Here is a 24,241-nt window from a genome sequence, read left to right on the forward strand (position 1 = left end):
AGCAAAGCGTAACGTGGAACGTGCACGCGGCTTCACAAACAATAGAACCAGCAAGTGGCGAAAAGGAAAAAAAAAACAAAAACAAGAAGGTTAGAAAAAAATGAAGGCTTCGGTTCCAGCCAACGCTTCAAATCTTTTCAAATTAATGGGCCTCGACTTACAAGCTTTCCTCTCAGTCGAGCCCTTCGCAGCCGACGGCTGAAGCGCCATTCACTCTCGCGTCCTTAACAGCAGGCGAGGCTGTGCGCTTCCAACGATAACAGCGAACCACAGATGGCTTCGGAGCCTGCGACTTTTCGAATCAAAATCCCTCCCATTAAACTCAAACCCCCTCGTTTCGCCCTCTCTGCTTCGCTGTCCTTTAGTTCCAATCTCTTTCTCACCCCTCATCTACCTCTTCCGCTGCCCCTCCGCCCTTCGCCCCAGCTTCGAGCGATCCCGGGGCCATCTGTCGTCTCAAAATCGCCCCCCATAGCCTTCTCTGCCTCTCTCCTCCCTCCGACGCGCAGTGCGAGCGTTGCCGAGGCCCCAACGCTACTCGGGCAATTAGTCAGGCCAAGTGAACGGCCTCCTAACAACAACTCGAGTATCGGCCACTCGCTCCTTCAAGAGGAGCGAGGGTAGCGGGGAGGGGAAACGCCCGAATCAATGCACGCGCGTGCCACCTCCTCCGGGCCGCCGCTATGCCTAGTTCAAAACCCGCGCCGGTCGGCGCCATTAAGTAACCCGAGGCTTTTCTCCAATAACGCTCACCACGACACGGGCGACTTTACTTTGCGCCAGCCAGGGCCCCGTGCGAGCGGCGCGCGTGTGGCGCTGCCTCCGTCCAAGTGTCGCAAAGTCGTTTCGGCGCCACCCTCTAAGAAGCGAGGAAAAAGGAGGAGACCGGAGGGGGAGAGGGTGAAGCGTTGTAATTGAATTTCTGATTACAAGGCGGCCCGGAACCCGACCAGATGGGTCCCGCTCGGAAGCAGGGGAGCACTCCGGTCGTAATGAACACCGTTGTTCTTCCCCCAGTCAGCTTGCCAGACGACTTCAATGTTGCTGCTCCTCGACGAAACCGTCTCTTTATGCGTGCGCGGCTTTGCTGCCTCCTCCCCCTCCTCTCAGCTGCGGCAGACGCGCTAAGCAGGAGAAAAAAAAAAGAAAGTAGTGAGTTAAAAAAGCACGCAGTCTGGCAATCACTGCTGTTTTGTATTAACTCCACTTTTACTGGTATTGTGTAATAGAAATCTATGCGCGGAATTCCGGCTTTTTCATTTCATTTTGTTGGCGTGCTTCGGGTTTTCATTCCGTCGCGGTATCGAAAATGTTAGCTCCGAGAGCGTGACCTTTTCTGTCCGTAGGAAAAGCTAGCTGAAAGGCATGAGGACATTGTTCCTCCACTTGAAAGGCATTGCAAATGCACTTCCGTCGAAAAGGGCAGTGTTAAAATTACCCGCTTCCTAAAAAAGCTTCACAACGTGCCAAAACTACCGTTGACGTACTTGAGGCGACAGACAAAAACGGGCAGTCGGTATTCTCCGTACATGTCAATGGGCGTAGAACGGCAGCGCGCTATCACCATTAACCTACTTAAGCTAATTGAGAGTATAGTCTGTTTAATGGCGGGGTCATGTGTCCCATATTTGCCGCAGGTATGAGCATCAAGCTGACTTTAATATTTGGCGAAAGTCAGAAAACTGCAGGTCATCTAAAATAAAAACATACGACAGAGGCGAAAACAGGCGAGAGGAGTTTCTGACACTTCGTACTACTGTGATAGAGTCACGCTGTTGAAAAGAGTCACGTGAAATTGGGGATCGTAGTTACCCACAGGTTTTTGTTTACACCATAGCCGTATGTTATATGTCATAAAGTTATGAAATAGCGCTGTTTCGTATTTCGAGTGCATAGTCCCTTCAAGCTGGAGCATGTTTTTAAGGGAATAGGCCAGTCTGTACAGGCCGCCATGGCGCCAGCATTAGTGGAGGTCGAGAAAGTGGTTCGAGGCGTCGCCACCTTGTATTTTTATTATTCTCTTATCCAGCATATTTAAGTGCAGTGTGAATGACACGCGACATATCTGTTATTACGACCGGGCACTGTTGGAATAACTGACGTGTGAAGTTAAGCTGTATGCTAGCCTCATGATTCCTTGAACACTTTCTCGTAGTGTAATAGAAATCGGCTGAAACTCATCTCTTTGTATTATAGCCTTCAATTTCTTGTTTTTCGCTTTCCGCCTTTTCTCTGCAGCGCAGAAAATTCGTAGCCGTTAAAATGCCAACCAGCCCTGTGGCCAGCGATGTGTTAGAAACATTGTAACATGATAACGAAAAATTATTCATATAAACGAAGTAATATGAGCAGAGCGTCCTTCAAACGTTTCTTGAGTTTCGGGAGCTTGCGGTACTAAAACTAAATCTGCGAAAAATTTATCTTTGAACATGGTAGGTTTCGCGCATGGGAGGTGCTCCCATGCTCTAAACAGCCTGTACAGTGGCTTTTGTGTGATTTTATCTTTTTCCCTCGCAAGCACGAACTCCCTACGAGACGTTAAAATGAGCCAAACGCAAGAGATTCATTGTCAGCAACAATTAAAGCTTGCAGAACGCTGACTGCCTAACACGATTTCAAGTTGCTTTACTATACTCTGAAAATACTTCTCTTCTTACAATACTCTGAAAATACTTTTTAGAATACTTCTCTTTACTCTCCGAGAGGCGCAGGCTGCGAAACAAACAAACAAACAAACAAACAAACAAACAAACAAATTAACAAACACTCCTACTAAACCACGCATGACCACATACGAACACACACGCACGAAGCAGCATGGAAGTAAACCAAACTAAAAATGTTGCTTTTAAGCTGAACCTGCTTTCTAGAGCAACTTGAAGCTTCAGGAACTTCCAAATATTTATTAAGTGTTGCTTCATTCATATTTATTACATACTTTTTTTTGAAGGGCGACCTCTGTTTTTATGCTTTCGGCCAATATAACATGCACGGCAAATCATAAAGCCGATGTGAACCGACTTCAAGCCTCGAAGATTTAGCTTCGTCTGTGGAGGGAAGCGCGTTCGATCTTGATGCTTGTCCTCTAGGGTGTCAGGTCCTTCCATGTTTGAGCGGGTCTGATCTGAATGGCGACGCGTGAAACTAGAGACGTTGAGCAGATTCGATAAGAACTCCCAGATATATAAGACACTTCCCAACCTCGACGTTTAAATTTGAGTGGTCGTTTCAACTCCAGTTTTTGGTTGTTCCTTCCTTGCAAGCTTCCACGCTATGACAAATAAAAACAGCGATTGTTCTGGAAGGTGATGCCAGAGCCACTACCATGTAGAGCAAATGCACAAGAAAAAAAGTCGTCATATTCAATGGCCTGGCTACAAGTCCAAATGACATGTTCCTCAATCTTTGTTAGCTTTGCCCCCAAGCTATTATACGCTTCCGCTGGCTTCAGTAACCAGTCCAAGCTTTTCACTATCATAGGTCTCCTGTTTTGTTAATTAACTTTGGTAAGTAAAATATCCCCAAGGATTACAAATACTTCAAAGTAGTCACGTTGCATTTCAAAGTTGAATGACACCGACGTTTAGCCGAAGGAAACTGAAAACGCCCCTGGGACAGAAAGGGGACAGTATCGGGTCAAACGAGAAATCCTAGACGTTGAAGTCGATCACGTGGTGCCCGGCTGCGGTCGACGCCCGAACACGAGCGGAACACAGCTCTGGGTGAAAGCTCGGGGCCAGATTTGGTTACCACTGAAGCGCTGCTAGTTTTGCCTTTTCTGGCTGCTGTTGACTCGGCGACGAGCTAACAACCTGAAAAAGGAGGGAAGGAAAAGGAGAAAGGGAAAGTCAGAGTGAAGATGAAAAAAAAGATTGAGCTCGCACGTTGCGGTGGGATGCCGTCCCGCGCGCGCCCTGTCTTTTGTCAGGCGCTTATGTACAGCCGCGGCTCTGCTGCTGGCCCCGGGTTCAGCGCTTGAGACGGGTGAGCACGCTCTGCCAGAAGAAAGGACCCCGCGTGAGCTGTGCGCGAGGTTGAGACGAGAGGAAGATTCAATTAGGTAGGCTTTAATGGAATAAAAGTTTTGCGTTTCCTCCTATCAATATCTCTCGCCGTTCTCTGTGACCCGCCCCCCACCTTTTTTTTTTCTCTCTTTCCCTCTCTTCCATCCCTCTGGTGGGCTTCCCATTGTTCGCCCTCTACCCGTGCTACGTGCTATTGCCCGGTTTTCCCCACTCTCTCTCTCGACTCTGGGTTGAAACAAAAGGTCGGGCGATTATGAGCGGGTAGCCGGCGCTTTATCTAGATCTGCCCCTGTTACGCACTAGCTTTAAGGTCTTTCGCTTTCCATCGTCGCTTCTTATTCTTTTTTACTGATTCGTTTGTGCGGCGTCAGTTCTGCTGTACAACCCCCCCGGCGAAGCCATCTTCAGCAGCAGATCATAGAAGGAAAAGAAACAGAAACCGAAACTACACAGAAAACGTTTCCCGACTGGGAATAAAATAGGACAAAAAAAGGGGGCGGTGAACGAAACTGTATCTGTTTATTTTACTTTTCCCTTTTCCTCCTTTCGCATTGACGGAGATTTTAAACGCTCAGAGTGGAAGAGGGAAGAAATGAAACTGTAGTTTACACGTTCCTAAAATGTTGCGTCTGAATTTCGGCTCGTGGCAAAGGGGGGGAAAGTTAGTGCGGATCGTGTTTCGATGTTAATGGACCCGTAACTTGATTAACCCCCCGCGCCCGTGCCGCAACCCCGGACCTCACAAAAACCCTGCATACGGAGAGGACTCGCAGCGTGTTAGGCGCGCCTGGCATAACGGCAGTCAAACTTTAAGAGGGCGAGGCAGCGGGCTCCTTCCCAGGGTTTTAAGCTCATTTCCTCTGCCACTTGTATCGACATTTTTCTGCTCCTGCAGAAGGCCCGTAACGCTATAATTTTATGTAATTACGTTCACGTCTTGCCCGGCGGTTTTATAGTGCGCGCTTTGTATTACGTTCTGAGATTTTACTAAATTGGCCCGCGCGGGCTTATTAAATCACTGAATGCCTCTAACAACTTACCCCTAAGAATCAGAGGACTGTGTGCGCGGTCAAGCTTCACGTGAGCCAGCATCTTCATGCATTAATTTTACATGCAAAGCATATCTTTCGAAACGCCGGAATATTCCAGCGGCGTCTATTATGTTGGGCGTTGCTGTTCCGGCTCTGTGTTTTTATTTTGCATTGGTTTTCTACAGACGCTTTTTTTTTTCAACCTGGTATGGGCCAAACGATTTCGACGTCACGTCTGTCACAGCGGACCGTGTGCAGACGGAGCCCATGCGGGCCGACACCTTTCCCAACTGGTACAACTTGTGGCGCAGTTAATATGTATACGTCAGCATTAATTACCGCAAGAGAGTTTTTTCAAACATTTAAGGAGCTGTTCTCTCCCGTAACAAGTACACGTTAGTTCTTCATAAATTAAATTCACTGTGCCTAGGTTTTAAAAAAGACAATAGGTGACGAAAAGGGGTGATATAACGGAAAAAAATAAATATGGGCAGCTGCTGGCCCCGCGAAGAGTGCACCAGGGAGACCGAGTGGACAAAGTTTTTGATCGGGAAAGGGGGGAAGAGCCCTTTGGTGAGGAAAAGGGTTTTTTAGGGAGGAGATTCTAGGTGTTCCTTCTATTTTAGGTATCGTTTATTCCCGTTTTCCAGTCTTTATGGGTGGTCCTTTGTCAGACCAATCACGGCAGACCACTGGGAGGAATGGGGGGAAGGTGGGGTCAGGGGTTCGAATTATTTCCAGACGATGCTCATCAAAGAATCGGCATCTACCCGTATTAGGTGGTGTAGACCTTGCAGACAGTCTCTGGGCCGCTTGTCGCTTTATAAATATTGAGGGGCGTGTAGGCGGTATCTGCGCACGACTTATTGGTAAGTACTCGTTCGGGTCGTGTGCATGAGAAAGAATGTTAGTGAGTTTACCTGGGGGTTTGTGTAGTTTTTAATATATATATATATATATATATATGTAGCGAATCAGAATAGGAAATGGGGGGCTCGTAGAAATAACACAGAAATAACGGTTGGCAGCCAAGAAAACCTCGGAAAGCAAAGGGGAGGTTGTGGTAGGTCATTGAAACAGATAAAGAATTTGGAAAGAAAGAAAGCGGAGAAAAAATGGCCGCCAGGTGGGATCCGAACCCACGACCTCCAGAATACCGGTCTGGTGCGATAACCACTACGCTAACGGGGGGGCTATTTTTACCCTCCCCTTTTGTGGATATTTATGTCAATGTAATTTTTTCCTGTGCTTGGGGGTGGTAGCCAGGGCCACTCTGACTTCTAGGGGTGAAGGGGACCTTCTTTTTAATCCCCGCGCCGTGACTCGAGTGTCTACTACATGTCGAGAGTGGTCAACCAGCGTTGAACCCTCTTAAGCTCCCTATGGCACCAAGACTGCCACCAGGACTGCCAAGACTGCCAGAACTCGAAATAGATACGATGATTCAAACTTCGTGTGTAAACCGTGTTGCGGCGAAAATTAAAGCGTGGTCTCGCTACAGTGACTTGCTGCGCCGGCTAGCGAGTGACCCAGAATGGCGGTGCCAACGAACACGGTTCTCCACCCTTGTGGGGGACGCGCGTGAATGTAGGCACCCTAGAAAACAAAGAGGCGGAGTGACAGGGCCGCCTTGAAAGACACTGACAAGCAGAGGGCAGAGAGAGGGGAAGGGAGTGGCTTGAAAGAAAGAAACTTGGACGGAGCGGTCGAGGAAAGCGGGTGTTAAGTCATCGCAGTGGGTTTGCGTCGTAGTGTTTTTGCCTTCGTCGGCGGATCGATCGGAGCCTCGAATTTACGGGCCGCCACCCACCTGAACCCTGAACTATGACGCCTCGCGGTTGGCGTGTTGGCGTGCTGCTGCTGTCGCGTGGGGCCGTCGAAGGTAAACTCCCGCTCACGAGTACCTGCCCGCTTGCTTGCGTCTGTTCAGCAAGCGGCCTCGCCTGCATGCGGACCTTCGCAGATCGAACAGCGTCAAACGGGGGTTGAGAATAAAGGACGGGACGGTGCGGGCAAGCGGTGTAAAATATGGAAAAAAAGAACACCGGTTTTTCCGCGCCAGGGCCCGTCGTATGAAGCGGACGTCTTGCACCCGAGCGTCATATCATCGGGGTTTTTAATGCATTGTTTCTATGGGGAGTTTGCCGGTACCGCGGTGATCCGTCGTAAGAAGCGGGTCGTCATAAGTTCAGGGGACGTACCAGCGGGGTTCCACTGTAAAGGCTTTAAAGGAGCCATGAAGAGAAAACACAAGTTTGGTTCATTCAAAAGATTGCCTCGTTAGAATCATACTGACACCACCTTTAACGTAAACTTCGCTCAAATAAGCTACATAGTTAGGAAAAAAATGGAATGGCAATGCGACCCGCTAGCTCATATCCCGCAACAGAACCTATGATGTCATACCAGACAGCCCAGCGATTGGCGGAGGGCGGCAAAAGCAAACGCAAATTAGGCAGAGCTTACAACCTTGCCGAACGAGCTATTTGTGCTTAAATTTAGGGCACATTCTTTTTAAAGCCCTAAGAATGGTGGGACAAACAGTGAAACAGTGAAAGTTACGAAAGCACAAGTAAACATAGAAGTACCGATGCGTATGCTGCTGTTAGAACTGCGTGCACTATGCTTGGTTTAGCTGCACAGGACTGCGGGGCTTTGGGGTTGTTGGACCGCATTTGGGGTTGGACCGCATTTGTCGAGCGAACACCATGTTTCACGAAACGATTGTCTCCATGAACAAAAAAAGCCAGGTACAAATACGTTCACAAACAAACCCAAGGCAGAAAACGGCTTGCCGCGGTGTGGTGGCGCCATCTAGGTTCGCTAACGGTGAACAAGGCCCTGTGATGTCATTGCAGACGACGAAAACCCACGATTTAGCGGGAAAATCAAAATTTTTACCTAAAGTAATTAATTTCTTGGTGAATAAAGCATCGCTTGCATTCGGACAAGCGCTGGGGGCACTATAAAACACGACATCATTCGAATAACACGAACTTGTGTTTTGTCTTCATGGCTCCTGTAACCATATAGCTGAGAACCCGTATTATGTTCTCCTTTCCATTGCAGTTCCCTCGGTGAAGGGCACCTGGCTGAACATCACGAAGGTGTCCCGCCTGCACATGAGCGCCTACCTGTGCATCGCCTCCAACGGCGTGCTGCCCTCGGTCAGCAAGCGGATCATCCTTGAAGTCAGCTGTGAGTACCCGGGGGGAATGCCGCAGAGCTCGCTTTCAGTATTGCTCGGGATGTAGTCAGTAAGACACCGGGAATCCAAATAACTGGCCTTCACTGAATAGCTCACATCAATGACTCGCACCACGGCCGCAAAGTCTTGCAGTAACATAGTTATGCCCCCTCGATGTTACTGAGCAAATGCCTGCCGCGTTTGCTCGCGAACTCACATCAATTCTCTTATTCCTTAAAGAGACACTCATAGTGGAAACAAAGCAGCGCACGTCTTTAGATAAATTGCTCGGGAGGGTGAAGAAGGGCAGCTTAGGTAGCTTATAAAACACTTTTTTAAAGAAAGCAATATGCTATAAAAAAAATTGCGGAAATTCAGATAATTGCCTATTAATGATTAACATTCTTATCCCGCTGGTCTAGAGCATGAGTTTTTACACCCAACTTATTTTTGTTTTTCTAAATGCTGTCCGACCAAGTATCTCCATTTACGCTATTATAACGATTAAAGGTAGAACTTCCGCAAAATCTGCATTATTCTGGAAATTCAGGGTGTTACACGGTTCGCCATTTTCGCTATTTTTTATATACTTGTTATTTCATGGTTTTTCAGAATTCTGTACGGTCAATTTTCTCCGTTTGTGCGATTATAGCGATTGAAGGTGGAACTTCCGCGAAATCTGCATTATCGTAGAAATGCAGCGCCTTAGATTGTCCTGGCTGGGGTTGTCCTCGGCGAAAAGTGCTACGCATTAAAAGTACATTTTTATGGCATCACGGGTGGTGCCTACGAGACCATTTTGTTAAGATGTCAGGTTTTATCGCCAGAAAATATGGACCCACGGTCAGCGTAAATAACGCAATTAGAATTGCCAAGGCAATCAGGCAAGTCATTAATGTACAAAAAAAAAATGAGAGGAGCACCATTCCCTCTTTTCCAGTTGCGGTGGAATGCGGTTGCCCTCAACACGGCCCGCAACTCCAAAGACAGAGCGGGATCTCCGTTCGGCTGGAAATACTTGGGCGAAGGCGTAATGGCGACGATACAGGAAGCCTTCAAGAACTCTAGCAAAGAACGTACAGAGCGCGACGTAGCTGCATATGTTCCTGGCAGCGAATAACGTATTACCGACGAAGACGAAGTACAACTATCTGATCTGCACCTTGTCTAGAGAAGGGGGAAGGTGAATTCCTCTCGGGGTTAGCCCTTCACTTTGGCGTGCCTCGTAGCGCAGGAGTCGCCTCGGCGCTTGAAAGCCCACTTTACTTTACAAACAGCAGGGCCACTTAGTTTTTGTGTGCCCTCTCTAGCAGAAATACGGCGTTAGCCGCTACTAATTAATCTCGATACTTGCCAACACGGGAATTTTAATGCAATAAGCCTGTATACATCTATTTACAAACAATCCAAAGTGGCTACAATACCGCACACGTCCATTCTCCTATATACAAAGAGTAGGATGTATAACCCGGCTGGTTGCTGACACACTCACCCAGAGGAACGTACATCCATAAATAATATGCATCTAAATGTGCTCGCAGATATTTCACTGTTTTCAAAGATTACTGCAATGACTTATATAAATAATTTGTACAGCCGGCTCGTTCGTGGCTGTCTTAATTACAGAGTCGTCTGCGAATATCCCTAACCCAAGAGCATGGATCAATGCAAAAACGAATGTCATTGATATGAACTACAAAATGGGGCGACACTTTCTGTTTTGTAATCCACATGTAGTGTGGAGCATTTTGTGTTGATGCTACCAGTGGTTTAAAATGTTGAGCACCCTTCAACTTATGGTCCTTGATATCAGCAGGCCAACGATGACGCAAAGCGCAATTTTGTAACCGGTTGATAACTACTACCGCTTCATCGGTTTGGACAAACCGATGTAACAAGTTCAAGCGAGAATCATTAGGCCGTTTCTTTGCAAATACCACAATTACCGGGAGTATGACGTATTAGACCCAGAGACAGAGATTCTTAACGTTGCGTTGAGTTGGGCGTAGTGTATATGGACGTCATAACTGCGGCAGTGACCGCGTACTTCATGTCCGTCATACACATACGTTTCAGAATCATTCGTTAGTTACACGCATTTGAAGGTGGTCATTGTGAAATGCGCCCCGTCGTTCTTCTTGTATGTTGCAATGCCACTGCACCCGTCGTCTTTACTCTTCATGTAGAAAATGCATCAAAATTCATTCATGTTAACGGGCCCTCATGCCCATGTTCCGAAAGTGCAAGAACGTTGCTTCATGGAAGCAACGAGTCGCTTTTAATGTGAGGCAACACATGGTGCTATTTGATTCTAACATGCGGACGACTTTTTTCTGAAACAGACTGCGTTATTGTTGTACAAAACTGACTATCTTGCTCTCCGTTTTCATCCCTTTCAACGTCTGTCCCCATTGCGCAGTGTTTCCGAGACAGGAAACTTCAAGCGCAAGTGCATCGGTTCAGTACTCGCTGCCGCCATCTTTATGATTTACCCTAACGATAGCATTGACGTACTAGCACATAGATGGCGCTGGTACTTCTGACAACACAAAAAATGGAGACCATAATTTCTGTCGGTGTTTCGAAAACACCAGGTTGCTAGCTAAACAATGTTAAACATTAACAAGTTGATGACGAAATTCCCTGTGCGCAGATCACGCGCCCTTATCCAAGCCGCTAATTAAGCAGATTTCAGTATGATACAGCAGGATAACAAAAAACAAAAATTGAGGCCGCTTCGCACTAGGGGCGTGAAGACTGGGCAAATAGCTAGGCTGGCGGCCCCCCCCACCTAGCTTACTCTTGGTTCGGCTAAGTTTACGCTTGGTTTCACTTGGAGACTCGGTGAGATTTTCTGCGTGGTTATGCTTCGAGACTCTGTCAACTTTTCTGCGTGCTGTCATCATTAGGGCCCCAAAGAGCAATGAACACTCGGTAGTTAAAGTATGTACAATGTACGCGTGCCTACTGGTTGTGTTTTGAAGCGCCAAGAGTAGCGGAGGGCGCATCAGGACGAGCGTTTGCTCAAAATTTTTGAACTCGCTCGGTGGCCATCGTTCGGCCTGTGTGGTCTGGCGTGTGGGACGCTAGACAAGAAGTTGATTGACGTTATCGCTTCTCGGCCTTTTGCTTCTTTAATATCGGCATTAATTCTTCTCTTTGCACTGCCAAAACTGCACCACTCCTCGCAACAAGCGATAGAGTGAGCACCCGTTTCCATAGAAGTGCTCGTACCTGTGGCACCGCGCCTCCCCGCGACGTACTTCCAAAGCCGCGCTTGTACCAGTTGTATCCGGCACGAGTCTCGCCCGAGCACGGCGAGGGAAAGTTACAGTGGTGCCACAGAGTTTCATACGAACATATACAACAGGGAAATCTGTCGCTACAGTCGCGGGCCGCCGTAGGTGGCGCCATTGCCGCTAGCGACGTTCCTCGCCTACTTGGCTTAGCTGGCCCTGTGGCTTTTTTTTTTTTTTTGTCTCGAAGCCAAAATCAACCAAAAAGGGTAACATTTTTTCTTGTTCATCGTGCATGAAGCTTCTACATAATCACTGAAAAATTAATCTTTTTGGGGGTTCAATTTTATAATAACAAAGCAATTTTGATGAACCTTCAACAGTAATAATGTCGGTTTTTCGCAGCCAGAGCAAAATTTTCAGCTTGTTCATGAGCCATGCAAAGGACAAGTGGAACGTGCCTGCCCGGTACTTGGCGGAACGCTCGCCCAAGCGCGGGCTCCCCTAGACAGTGGCGCCATATTTCCCTCTAGTATATATTAGTTTTAAACTCTATTAGCGGTGACGGCGCGCGCGATAACGTCATAGCTAGGCGAGGTTTTCCTGCGCACATTCGCCGAACCAACCATCAGCTTAAACAGCATAGCTCTTAAAAAAAACCCTGTCCTCGTGAAAAAAAAAAAACATTGAACTCCTCGTCAAGAGCGGAATATGTCAGTTTGACATCAATACAAACGGGCGATTTTCGCGCTAGTTGCACCTGACAGTGTTCCAGTTGCGCCTATATGCCCGGCGAAAAACAGCTGGCTTCACTTATCCGCATTGTTGTCCGCCCTCCCGCTTGATTTCTTTTCCCGACCCCAAGCACCCCCCCCCCCCCTCTGTATTTTCGCCTATCATCGTGAAAGTGAGCAGGGGTACATGTTGTCACTGAGGCGATAAGAACAAACCTTGATCGCTTGTTTCTTTTCGGCTCAGTAGGCATCGAACAACAAAGCTTGGGCAGTTTAAATGAGGCAGCAATAGCCCCCGCCAGAAGGCGCTGTGAAAAATGAAACTGAAAAAAGAAGATACGCTGTTGTGTCAGCAACGACTAATGACGATCTAGACTTCTGCGCCTCGCCCCGTGTATCTCTCTCTCTCCTTCTGTACGGCGCAGAAATACGAGCACAGAGATAACAAAGCCAGGACAGCGAGAAAAACAAACGATAAGAGCAGCCAATGCCTTTTCCCCCTTTTCGGCCCGGCCGTGCGGAGCACAGCTTTTAGCACTGATGGGTTGTTTTCTACAAGGCCGAGATAAGTTTTACTATTTTTTGCTCTCATTTACACTTCTGTTAAATCGCGGGGAGAAGCAAATTCCAAATGGACGGACTAACCGTGCCAGCTGAGTCGTTCCCGAGAGAGGCAGCGCCCAAATCCCCTGGCTTTGGCCGTTCGCAAGCTCGCCCTAGGAGAGCCGGAGATAAGCTTTCGTGCGCGCGCGCGCATCTCGGACGCGAATAAAGATTTTAAGCACGTTCTTCTATCTCACTCCCCCCGCTTTCCTTTTTAAATGGGGTGCACGCGCCATTTTCTCGCTTTTGCCGGAGAGGACGAAGAAAAAGTGCGTTTAGACTCACTGACAAAGTGTTGTGAGTGTTCGTGAACGCCCGCAGCGCCTCAGGGTAAATGAGGAAAGGCAAATATAGGTTTAACATGTCCGGCTTATTATGCTCAACCCTAGTAGCTTTCGCGGTTCGGCTAAATGAGCCTCTATTTGCAAGGGTGTTAGAGCAGAAAGCTGTGTGGCTGGAACTGTTTTTCGACTAAAGCTCATAATTCCCGAACAAAATAAAAAGAACCAGGGAAGGCTACCACGACAAGATTTGTCATACTGTACGCAATTCTCTTTTTTTTTAAGGGGGGGGGGGGGGGGGGCGTGGTGGAGAGAGGCCTGCTACGGTTACGTTCTGTAGTAATGGCGAGTGGAGTATATTTTGTAAACATGGCTCATCTATGCAGCCGATCCCAGTATCCTCCCACTATCCCCACAGTTAATTTGAGGGGAAACTGCTGGCGACTGTCGAAAATGTTCGCGGGCTTTGATAACATGCGGCGGAAAAGACAATAAAAACTCTCGCTGAAGACTACTGACTTTTATTAATTTCTTGAGTAGAGTAAAGAGATTCCATTAATTATATTTAATGTTCGTGCGGACCTTAAAAGCTAACCGCTAAGTGCTTCTTTGCTGCTGGTCGCTTTGCTGCCTGTCTGTTGGGCCCCAGCATAAAGATTTAGTTTGCACAGGCGTTGTCTTTTCTTAGCCATGTAGGCTTGCCCTTCTGAATACGTTCTCACTATATCTGGTGTACGAACATTTAAAAAAAAACGCATAGCACTCTCCTCTCTCACCTGAAGCTCATCTAAATAAAGTTTTTCTCTCAATCCCTCACTCCTGCCTTACCTACCCAGAGAACTCCAAACACTTCTGAATCTTTTCCGCCTTCCAGCCACCTCGCGGTAAATCCAATGTGCGTTAGTATAGGATGGCCGCGGATAAGACGAAGTCCGCAAAGAATGAGGGAGAAGAACTTGAGCATTTTTGGCATGTTCAGCACAACATAACACCGACGCCAGATACAAGGCAAGTAAACGCAGATCCCATACATAAAAGATCTGGTTACTGTGACGCAGCTCAAATTTTGAGGCTGGAACTCAGTCAGCTGAAATAGGAGAAGCACCGACTTCGGGCTGAGATCTCAAATCTCTTGAAATACCCACCCATATTTAAGACGCCGCCTCCCAGTGCTCCCAAGTCAGTTCTCAAATCTTCTGCACGGGCAGGTCAGACTCCTAGCACCCCACGCTCTAGCAGGTGCACGAGTGCAAAAGGTACCCACACGTCCCAAGCTACACAAAACGTAAACCTACACACTCAATTCAGGTTATGGGGCAGTACGGCTGTAGACTTAAGAGATATCGCTGCTGCTTCGGCCTGCTTGATGCTGTGTCACGTGCCACTGTTATAACCCGGTGCCACGCGTGCCACCAATGCCACCCGTGGGCCCTTCCCCAAGACTATCGTACGTGGTAATTCCAGATAATTCTATTCTGACACGCCAAGGCTCTTAATTTACATGCCTGATACGCGCACGTTGAAAGTACAGTAACAGCGCTTACAGAACAAGGTAGTGGGCAGGAAGCCGCCATATTTGATGTTATGCACGTATACAGTCGAAGCCGGGTTTTGTATCTTTTGTGTGTCCGTTGGATGGCCAGGTGTGGTTGTGGAGTCCTTACGTCTTCACGTTTGCTCGTTTTACACGGCTGATGTAATATAACGAAAGTATACTAACTATGAAAGGAATGACCGAAATACACCGCTGCGCCAACTGGCAGGACGGCCCTTACTTAGCTTTTGTAGGTTATCACCGAAGCAGCTCGAAACGTTGAATAACAGCTGCATTTTGCGTGCTTCACTTGTTTTGCACCCTATTTTCGTTTTACTCCTCTTACGACATGGCCCTTTTGCATGTTCTGTTATTAGAATTATGGGGCATTTAAGAGCCCGAGATATTGTATAATCTCTTTTGTGAATAACGTTTTATTTAACGTCGCAGAGCGTGAGCTGCAAACTTTTTGTTTGGTATAGCCGCGTCTTGATAAAACGCGCTAGACCACAATGACATAATTTATAACAGACAGTGAGCATGTTGCGCATGTTTTTGTTGGGGGCAGAGTACATCGAAGACGGAAATTCAAAGTTCTCCCGGGAGAAAATTTTTCTCTAGGGTTGAGATCTCCTGACAATTTTTCAACGCCTGATACGCGTAATGCGCCAATATGAGACGTAATTTGCTAAATTTATTTGAGTTCTATGCAAGACTAGACCTTCGCTGGCTTTATTCTTTGACTTTGTGCCCAGCATCGCAACACTGAAGGCATTGAGATGCACATGTGCAATTCAACGGCCTGAATGTAAAATAAAAATAAAATCACACTGCATCTTTTAGGAGTGGGGGGGGGGGGGGGCGGTAATTTCAGCGCCTTTTATGAAGGATTAAGCGTAATCACTGCGTAGGAACATTAGCTAAAGTTTATTTTTTGCAGTGGGGAGTGTGCAATTCTTAAAAGAAACTGGCTGGAAACATGTTTCGTGTTAGATACGTGATGTCATCTTTCACTGGACGTTGGAGTATGCAATGCTTGATAGGCTGCAAGCGATAGGGCTAAGTGCCCTGGCCACGCAACAAACTGAAAAAGGCCCGTGTTCGATATAGAGGAGAGCAGGCACTTCGAGGCCAACTCAAGGCGTCATTCCCACGTTTTTCCTTCCTGTCCTCCCGCAGTCGCGCCCATGATTTGGATCCCGAACCAGCTGGTCGGGGCAAGCGTCGAGACGGACGTGACGCTCGACTGCAACCTGGAGTCGCACCCCAAGTCCGTGACGTACTGGACGCGCAATACTGACACCATCATCCACCAGAACTCCAAGTACTCCGTGGTGACCGTGCAGCACGCCATGTACAAGGTCCAGATGCAGCTCGTGGTGCGCAGGCTGAAGCCGGATGACTTCGGCGAGTACCACTGCGTCGCCAAGAACTCGCTCGGAGAGACCGAGGGAACCATCAAGCTGTACGGTGAGTTAGTTGGACGACGCTATATGTCACTGAGTATGCGCCCTTCCTTGAATAGCCAGCAGGTTATTTCAATCGCGGTAGTTCCAAGAGCAGGCCGCAAACCATTTAGCGGTCTTAAACACGTGCGGCCTAGGCAGCAAGCAGATATTTCGCGCTTTGTTATCACTTATACGTCACAAATTTCGAGAGACCCATGGGTTGGTTTGCAACAATGAACTTGAATAACCAGTTGCTGCCACGAAACCTGCAAATTAAGACGAGGTCCCACACGACTTGACTGCGTGAGTGAGTTTTGCCGTGTGACGTTCCGCAAAGCGAGCATGACTTTTTCCACTATGCAGTGTGAGAGAACAGATGAAGTTCTTGTGTCAAATTATATGTCAGAATTTGTTATTCGACAAATCTGCGCATATAAACTCACTGAGCGCTCTTTCGGGTGTATTGCGACGGAGCAGTATTAGAATGTTTGGTTTAGTTTTAATTTACTTGGAAAGCATTGCGCTCTTGTACTTTAAAATTGTTGCACTCTGACTGTTGCAGTCGATTGTTGCGAGGACGGCCACTTGAATAGTAGCCTTCTTGAAGGGGCCATGAAGACAAACTGCAAGTTTGGTTCATTCAAAGGATTCCCTCGTTAGAATCATGCTGACACCACTTTTAACGTAAACTTCGTCAAAAAAGCAGTATAATTAGGAAAAAAGGGAATGGCCATGCGACCCACTCGCTCATTTCCCGCAACAGAGCCTATGATGTCATACTAGCCAGCTCTGCCATTGGCGGAGGCCGGAAAAAGCAAACGCAAATTAGGCAGAACTTATAAGCTTGCCGAACGAGCTATTTCCGCTTACATTTAAGGCACATTCTCAGTAAGAATGGTGGGACAAACAGTGGAACTTACGAAAGCACACGTAAACATAGATGTACTGATGCGTTCTGCTGTAGGTACTGCGCGCACTATGCTTCGTTTAGATGCACAGCACTGCGGGGCTTTGGGGTTGTCTCAGATGACACTGCCCGAATGACGCAAGCAGCGGTGTCTTACGTGACCATATTTGTCGAGCGAGCACCATGTTTCACAAAAAGATTGTTTTCTCCGTGAATAAAAACAGGCCAGGTTTAAATGCGGCCACAAACAAACAAAAGGCACAAGACATCTTGCCGTGGTTTGGTGGTGCCATCTAGGTTGACTAACAGTAAGCAAGTCTCCGCTCCACACCAAGTTTAGCTGAGAGACCTGTTCTTATGATTTCATTGCAAACGTCGTTCAAACACACGTTCCTGCGCGAGAATCAAAATTTTAGCTTAAATTCATTAATTCCGCAGTGAATAAAGCATCGTTTTTTCCGGACAAGCGCTACGGCCACTATAGAACATGAAATGTTTCGAATAAAACAAATTAGTATGTTATCTTCATGGCCCCGTTAAGTTTTGCTTTTGGAGAGATGGCGTAGCCGCGACGAATAGGGAAAACAGAACGCCGAGGACCATTTTCGAATAAAAAAAAATTAAAGCCGTCCCACTCAATGTGAAAGCTGTCGGAAGTGCAGAGCAGTGATTCGTCATAATTGGCTGTAGCGCCTCTATCCACTCAATGCTACCAGGCCATGCAATTTAAATTTTCCGCCTTCGCAGTGCTCGCGCGCCCCCTGCCTGAAACTGCGCCAGTGGGAATTCTGTTATTTTTGTGCCTGCTTTCCTCCCGCACATGCCGGCGTTGCACTGCCACTTTTTTACGCTTACTATCGTAAAAACCAACCCAATGAGCATTCCTGACTAAATAAACGCGGACGCTGGCGGTTAATTACGTATATTTTGTGTCAAATACACCTACAGTTTTCTTTGCGCTAAACAACGGGGAGATATATGACAAGCGTCAGCGTTTCACGACTTTTAAGCGCTTATGGCTATATAAATCGCTTGGCTTTCGAAGCCTCTGGGTTACACCGCCACGACAGCCGCTACGACGGAACGCCGTGCGACTCAACTTGTGTCCATCGAGCGAGCTGCGACGACAAGGCGCGGCCCTAAAGTGCTCTGCACCGGCTGCACTTAAGAGTGCTCGCGTGTAGGAATGGGAAATCATTTAAGTCCCACGGGTGAAATATTTGCCAGTAATGTTCCTACGCGTCCCGCTTACGGTACCGCGGTTGCTCGCCGTGTTTTAGCTGGAGAAATTCCAACTTGCCACACATTATGGCGCCAAAGCCCGGCCCATCGCCGAACCCCGCCTGACCGCGCCAACCGGTTTGAAGGGGCCGTGACAATCACCTCAGTGGCGCATTGCAAAAGGCGTTGTGCTACTGAGCCCAGGGACGCGGGTTCGATTTCTGGTAGCGCCGGCCGCTTTTCTGGTGAAGGGGAAAAGCGAAAAAGCCCGTGCGTACGAGATTTCGGGGCACGTTAAAGATCCCCAGGTGGTGAAAATTAATCCGGAGCCCTCCACTACGGCACGCCTCATCCCCTGCGTTGCGCCGGCGTGTTAAACCCCACAATCAATCAATAAAGGAGCCATTAGGACAAAATAGAAGTTTGATTCTTTGAAAATACTGCTTTGTTCCGACAACACAATGATACCAATTTCATCGCAAGCTTCAACTTATAATCTAGATATTAAAGAAAAAATACGGAGCAGTGGAAACTCCTCTGCCGCTTCCCGGCGATTCCTCTGTGACGTCACAGAATGCTGTTTGTCCAATCGGCGGCCGCCGATCTAAGCCACCACCAGGAAACCTGAAACCTGACTGGGTGGTTGCAATGGAGCCTCTAGTTCGATTTGATCGTATCGCTTGAATGCTAATGTGCCGTTCATTAATGAACTTCATACTATGCCCTTAGTGCTGGCCCGTACTACGTTGCGCCCGCGCAGAACAAGTCACTCTGGAGCCAAAATTTGAAAATTTTTCATGATTGCTTGCGTTATTTCGGTTTAAAACCGATTTTTTTTTTGTTGTGATAAAGCTAAGTGCGTTATGAAAGACTAGTTATTTCAAACAGAACGAAGTTGCATTGTGTCGTAATGGCCCCTTCAGCGAAAGTCGCATCGAGGAAAGCGACAGCCGAATTCGTGTCTTTTCGCAGAAGGCCGCTGCCATCGCCGCCGCACTCTCACGCTCCCACGTGGCCCTGCTGCGAATGCCCCGGCGTTGCCTAGCAACGGAGGCGCGGGGCGTGCTTTATGACATTTTTATCGCCATTTTCCGGGTACAACAACGCCGACGCCGTATTTCCTAGTAATGGAACATAGGTGACATTCGCTTTAGATAATCAGCCAGATAACTGTCCGTAATTGTTCCATACAAAACTTATTCCACACTTTATTTGGGGAACGTTTTTATACGTCGTTTCGCAAATTTTAATACAGCCGTGCTTCTGAGTCCGACCTTATTAAAAAAGTCAAGTGTGAGCCTCTTTTCAAGAAAGGCGATAAGTGCCCAGCCTTATAACTAACCCCAATTCATGTTTCGACATTTTTTGTAATTAAAAATGGAGCTTGGGTAGCTCCTACGCCTTGATTTTGAATCACTGCCAAAACGTTAAGTCTGTAAGCCTGCCACTTTGGATTGAGTGTTGAAATCACATCTCAACCATTTTCACTTCGTTGTGGTGTATTTTCGAAATTCGTTGTTGTGTACTTTTTCAATTCCTTGTGGTGCAGTTTCGAAATGCACTCACGAAGTTTAAATCTTAGATCTTGGTCCAGCAGTTCTGGCTGGGCGTTAATGAGTGAGTAAATTAGTCAGTAGGGCGCTTTTCTTTGAGGATAAACAAGATATCGGGCGGACAGCTCGGCTCATATATTTGTTTCTGCTTTAATCACGGTCATGCTGATAAGCCGTTGTGCGCCACAGAATGTATACCTGTGGCATTTAAGGCTACCAAAAAAAACTTCTTCTCCTTAACACATGTAGCGTCAGTAACATCTCATACTTCTGGTCAGACCTGATGGAGGCTGTGCCGGTGGAGCCCGTGAAAAAGGAACAAGTGTCTGCAGGAACAAGCTAAAACCTTTTCACGGTGTGGCGAGGTACTCGAAACACGTGTCTGCGGTCAAAAATATGCGCTTGCAACCTGTTATTTGTGTTCGCAGAGCCGGACAGGTTACACAACACTAGCGCACAAAGAATCGCCTTTTTTTTCAGTTGTTCTTTAGCTGGTATCCGCCCATCGTAGCCGTATGCGTTAGGATTATGCATAGGCTTCTATTAACGTCGCCCGCAATTATGCATCGCTAATCTACGCTGCAGGCGCGAAGGAAGGAAAGAAATTGCATTATGGGATGCGTCAGCGTCGACGGGACATTAGCGTCACAGGTGCTAGCTCGACAGCCTCACGTAAAAAAAAGCAAGCTAAAGGAAGAAAGTTGTTTTGACGTCAAGAATCATGGCGTTATTAGGAAGTACAGAGAGATGTCTTCACTGTGCGCATTGAAGTAAACCGCTTTTAAAGCGTACGAAACGTGTTAATGGAGAGGGGAACCGCAAATATCCGTTGTTGGCATTTGCAGGGTATAGTATGAAGGGCATTAACCTTCAAACACCAGGCATTTCTAACTACACTGCGGTTAAATGCGGCGCCGTACCGCGACCATCGTGCATTGCTAATGTCGGACTTTAAGGACTCTCAAAGTGAGCTGTCACGTTTTAGCGGAATTCAATGCACTAAAGGTTCCGGAGGGGTATTCGTGATGCCTGTCGAAAAAAAGAAAGGAAGCATAATTCTGGATATCGCTCATACATTTGATTTTTGACTACACAATCTGAATTTGTAATCGACCTCATGTGCGCAAAGACCCTTCAAACCAAATATGGCGATTTTAGAACAACGAAATATATGACAGAATAAGGACTTCGGTGCACTGTGCATGTACGGGTAACATTTTAGTTTTCTCCGACAGCTATTGGGCCGCCGTGCACTACGGTCGTACACGACCATTCCACATAGCTTACGTGAAAGTTTGAATGCCAACTTGCCTGAGTACATCAATAGTTGCTTACTTCGAATGTGGTATTTCTTGATTTCGTGAGAAAATGTTCGTCTCGGTATTGTAGTACTACCATCTGCCAAAATAGAGCTGTAATGGTCGAACTGGCGAAATTTTGGAGATTAACGTAAAAAAAATGAAAATAATTACTCGCATACTTGGGCGTCTTTTGTTTTATGTTCTTCGTGTTACATTCCTTGACATTTTCTAGAGCTCGTGCGTCGTTAGGGCAAGGTTGCCGTGTAGAATTTATTTTTACTGCATCTTATTTCAAGACGATAGTCATTCTTGGGTTACTTAAACGCGAAAATGTGCGTTTCTTTCCATCTGTCCATCATTCAGCCGTTCGCTCAAAAGTTAAAATGAATTCTTAAATGGGAAGTTTACACAGCCAAAACATCTACGAACCACTAAACCCGGAAACACATTTCATACTTTGAACATTGTTGAGCAAAAAGAAAACATTAGGCATAAATGAGGCAAAATATCAATGCCCAACTAGTGTTCGCAGTGTTCATTTAATTCAAAATAAACGCGTGCTTGATATTTGCGACAGCAAATAAAAGAACTCTAGATTATCCCTCTGTCATATGAATCGGTAAAACACGAAAATGAAAGGGGCACCCAAATATGCAGCTGAGCATGACTTGCGGGTCGGCGGCTGTCTTGTGGGTGTGCTTGGCGAGCGGCGTCCTGCTGGCAGGTCGCTTCGGCAAAGGCGTACTGGCGTCATTTCCGTGACGGATATGACGTCAGTGAAATCTTGTTGTATAAAATACTTTTGTGTTAAAATATAAAACCTGAAAACGAACAACCCTAGCATGACGTACTATTTAATTCTAAAGGTTGCATCCCCACAAGAAGACCCTGTGTGCAGGGATGCACCCTTTACAGGCCGCTTGCTTCGTTTTAGTGGCGCCATTTCCGTGACGAATATGACGTCATGGAAATATTTGTGTATCCCGGAATAAAACACTGTCGTGCTAAAATACGCGTTGAGAACGTCATTTTTACCTAAAAATACAGAAAAAGAGCTCGCGAGCCTGGACCTCGTGCAGTGGCGGTCCCAAGGGGGGAGGGGGGGGGCGAAGGGGGCGATCGCCCCCCCCCCCCCCCCCAAAAAGGTCCTCAGCTTCTTATTTTTTGTTTTTTTTTCGAAGCATTCCACTTGCGCGAGGTTAAATCCCACTTGTGTGAGGTCGGAAACGTGTTGCGGCCGTCAGAAATGCGGGCTCGAGTCAGCCGTAGCACCGCCTACGGGGAGTCAAAAACTACTGTGTCGCTAAGTGATTTGTGCGCAAGCGTGTTACACAACATGCAAGCACACGCCGGCATGGTTATCACCTCCTCCGCAGAACTGGCGCAAGAAGAGGAGCGGTTCTTATTCGCCCCACAAAAAAAAAGAGAAAAAAATCGCCCCCCCCCCCCCCCCGAAAAAAAAATCGCCCCCCCCCCCCTAAAACCAATCTCTGGGACCGCTACTGACCTCGTGGCAGTGTTTGAAGTTCCAGTTCCACGGTTCCAGTTAATGACACGTACCGTGCAGCGCGAAACAGTTGAATTGACTGTAGCGAACCGCCTCTGTGTTTATCGTGGCGGGATCGAAAGGGAGGGGAAGAGCATGAGTGGTGGGCGGGGAGATTAGGGAAGCATATAGGTGGTATTCATAGAAATGCTCAGCTGTGAGTTTCTTCGCTTGGCAACACTGAAAACGGCCAGGGACATGGCCGAAGCGCCACGTACATGGCGGGGCTTGTGCCACTGCGCCCGCACACCGGCGTGCGTCGTCTGCTGCCTTTCAATCCGATTCTCAACGGTTGTGTCAACAGAGATGTTATTATTCTACTCACATTGGACTCAATGCATTACTTTGCGTTGGGTGAGCTAGAGTTTGCAACGTCCAGCACAGACCATGTGGTTAGCACGGGCAAGTACCGACATCCCGCGCAGCCGGACGTAACCAGTAACGGCGCACTCACATGGTTGCCTGCATGCGCGCCTAGCCAGTGAATAGAAGCTATACGGGGCAGAGGCGGTAGAAGACGACATTTGGAGCGAAGTGAGTGGATACGCGTCAAATTGCTTCCCTTGTTTGCGTTCCTTTAAATCCTAAATTTTCTCTTTAGTAAAGTTAAGAACTTCGACATCCGCCTCATAATAAACCCGCGTCTCGGGTTTCAGGGCTTGCTGATAGAAAGTATCACTATGAAGCTGAAGCGGGCCTTATAAACTGAGTTGCCACGGAACGAGAGAAATGCTCCGATGCACACCAAAAATATTCCTTGAAAAAAAAAAAAAAAAACTTGCGGGGTAGGGGGAGGGGTCAAAATTGCGCCGAAAATTACATGCACTCAATCTCTAATATTAAGGAATGAATTTGTGTCATAAAATATTTATTGAAAAATCTTAAATCCCCGACTGAGCGTCTGTAGTATGGAAAAGGTTGCTAAAATGGCCGAAGGCAGGACTCCAATTGTAACAGATGGGATCAGAAAATTGAAGTATGCTGATTTCTCTGCCGGGATAGAGGTGGTGAACAATCTTCCAAGCGCGTATGGGTTGACTAGCCTGCAAAGCTGCTCAGTAGGAAAGGCTAAAAAAGCCCTCTGAGTAAACCTTGGGTCTCTTTGATTTGACCTGTACTTGGTGCATGAGTTCACGATTAGTTCAGCTCAGCTGCCGCAACCGGCACTGCACTTTTTTTTACGGCTTCTTAACCTCTTCTCTGTGAAGTGGAGGGAAAGTTGTGAATTCAACCTTCCCTTTTTGCACCGTCGGTAAATCGAAAAGAAAATTGCAGGCTCCACGCGCCACACTCGAAAATCGAAGAGGCGAGTGCTGCATTACGTGAATGAGTTCAGCGAGTGCAGCCAAATCGAAGACACCTCTTCTGAAGCAGCAATTTGAAAAGGATGCGGAGAAAGGTCGAGGAAGGCTGAGCCCAAGGATGCGGGTTAGATTCCCCGCCGCGGCAGCCGCTTTTCTGATGGAGGCAAAAAGCAAAAACGCCCGTGTGTTCGCGATTTCGGCGCACGTATAAGATCCACAGGTGGCCAAAATTAATCCGGAGCCGTCCACTACGGCGCGCCTCATCGCCTGTGTAGCGTCGGCGTGTTAAACCTCGTAATCAATCGATCAAGGTCAAGAAAGAAGGGAGAG

The 24,241-nt window shown here is 47.4% G+C and overlaps 1 protein-coding gene across 2 annotated transcripts in view; it reads left to right on the forward strand.

Annotated features, from left to right (window-relative positions):
- Positions 1–24,241, forward strand: part of LOC144170763 (lachesin-like) — a 122,872-nt gene that overhangs the window by 87,198 nt on the left and 11,433 nt on the right. For both annotated transcript variants that reach the window (XM_077700749.1, XM_077700751.1), the window contains exons 4-5: positions 8,126–8,254; positions 15,811–16,101. In XM_077700749.1, coding sequence (XP_077556875.1) covers positions 8,126–8,254; positions 15,811–16,101 — 420 coding nt within the window. The remainder of the gene's footprint in view (positions 1–8,125; positions 8,255–15,810; positions 16,102–24,241) is intronic.

This window comes from Haemaphysalis longicornis, unplaced genomic scaffold, assembly GCF_048455015.1.
Source record: "Haemaphysalis longicornis isolate Haplotype H1 unplaced genomic scaffold, Haemaphysalis longicornis Haplotype H1 scaffold_2, whole genome shotgun sequence".
Lineage (NCBI taxonomy): Eukaryota > Metazoa > Arthropoda > Arachnida > Ixodida > Ixodidae > Haemaphysalis > Haemaphysalis longicornis.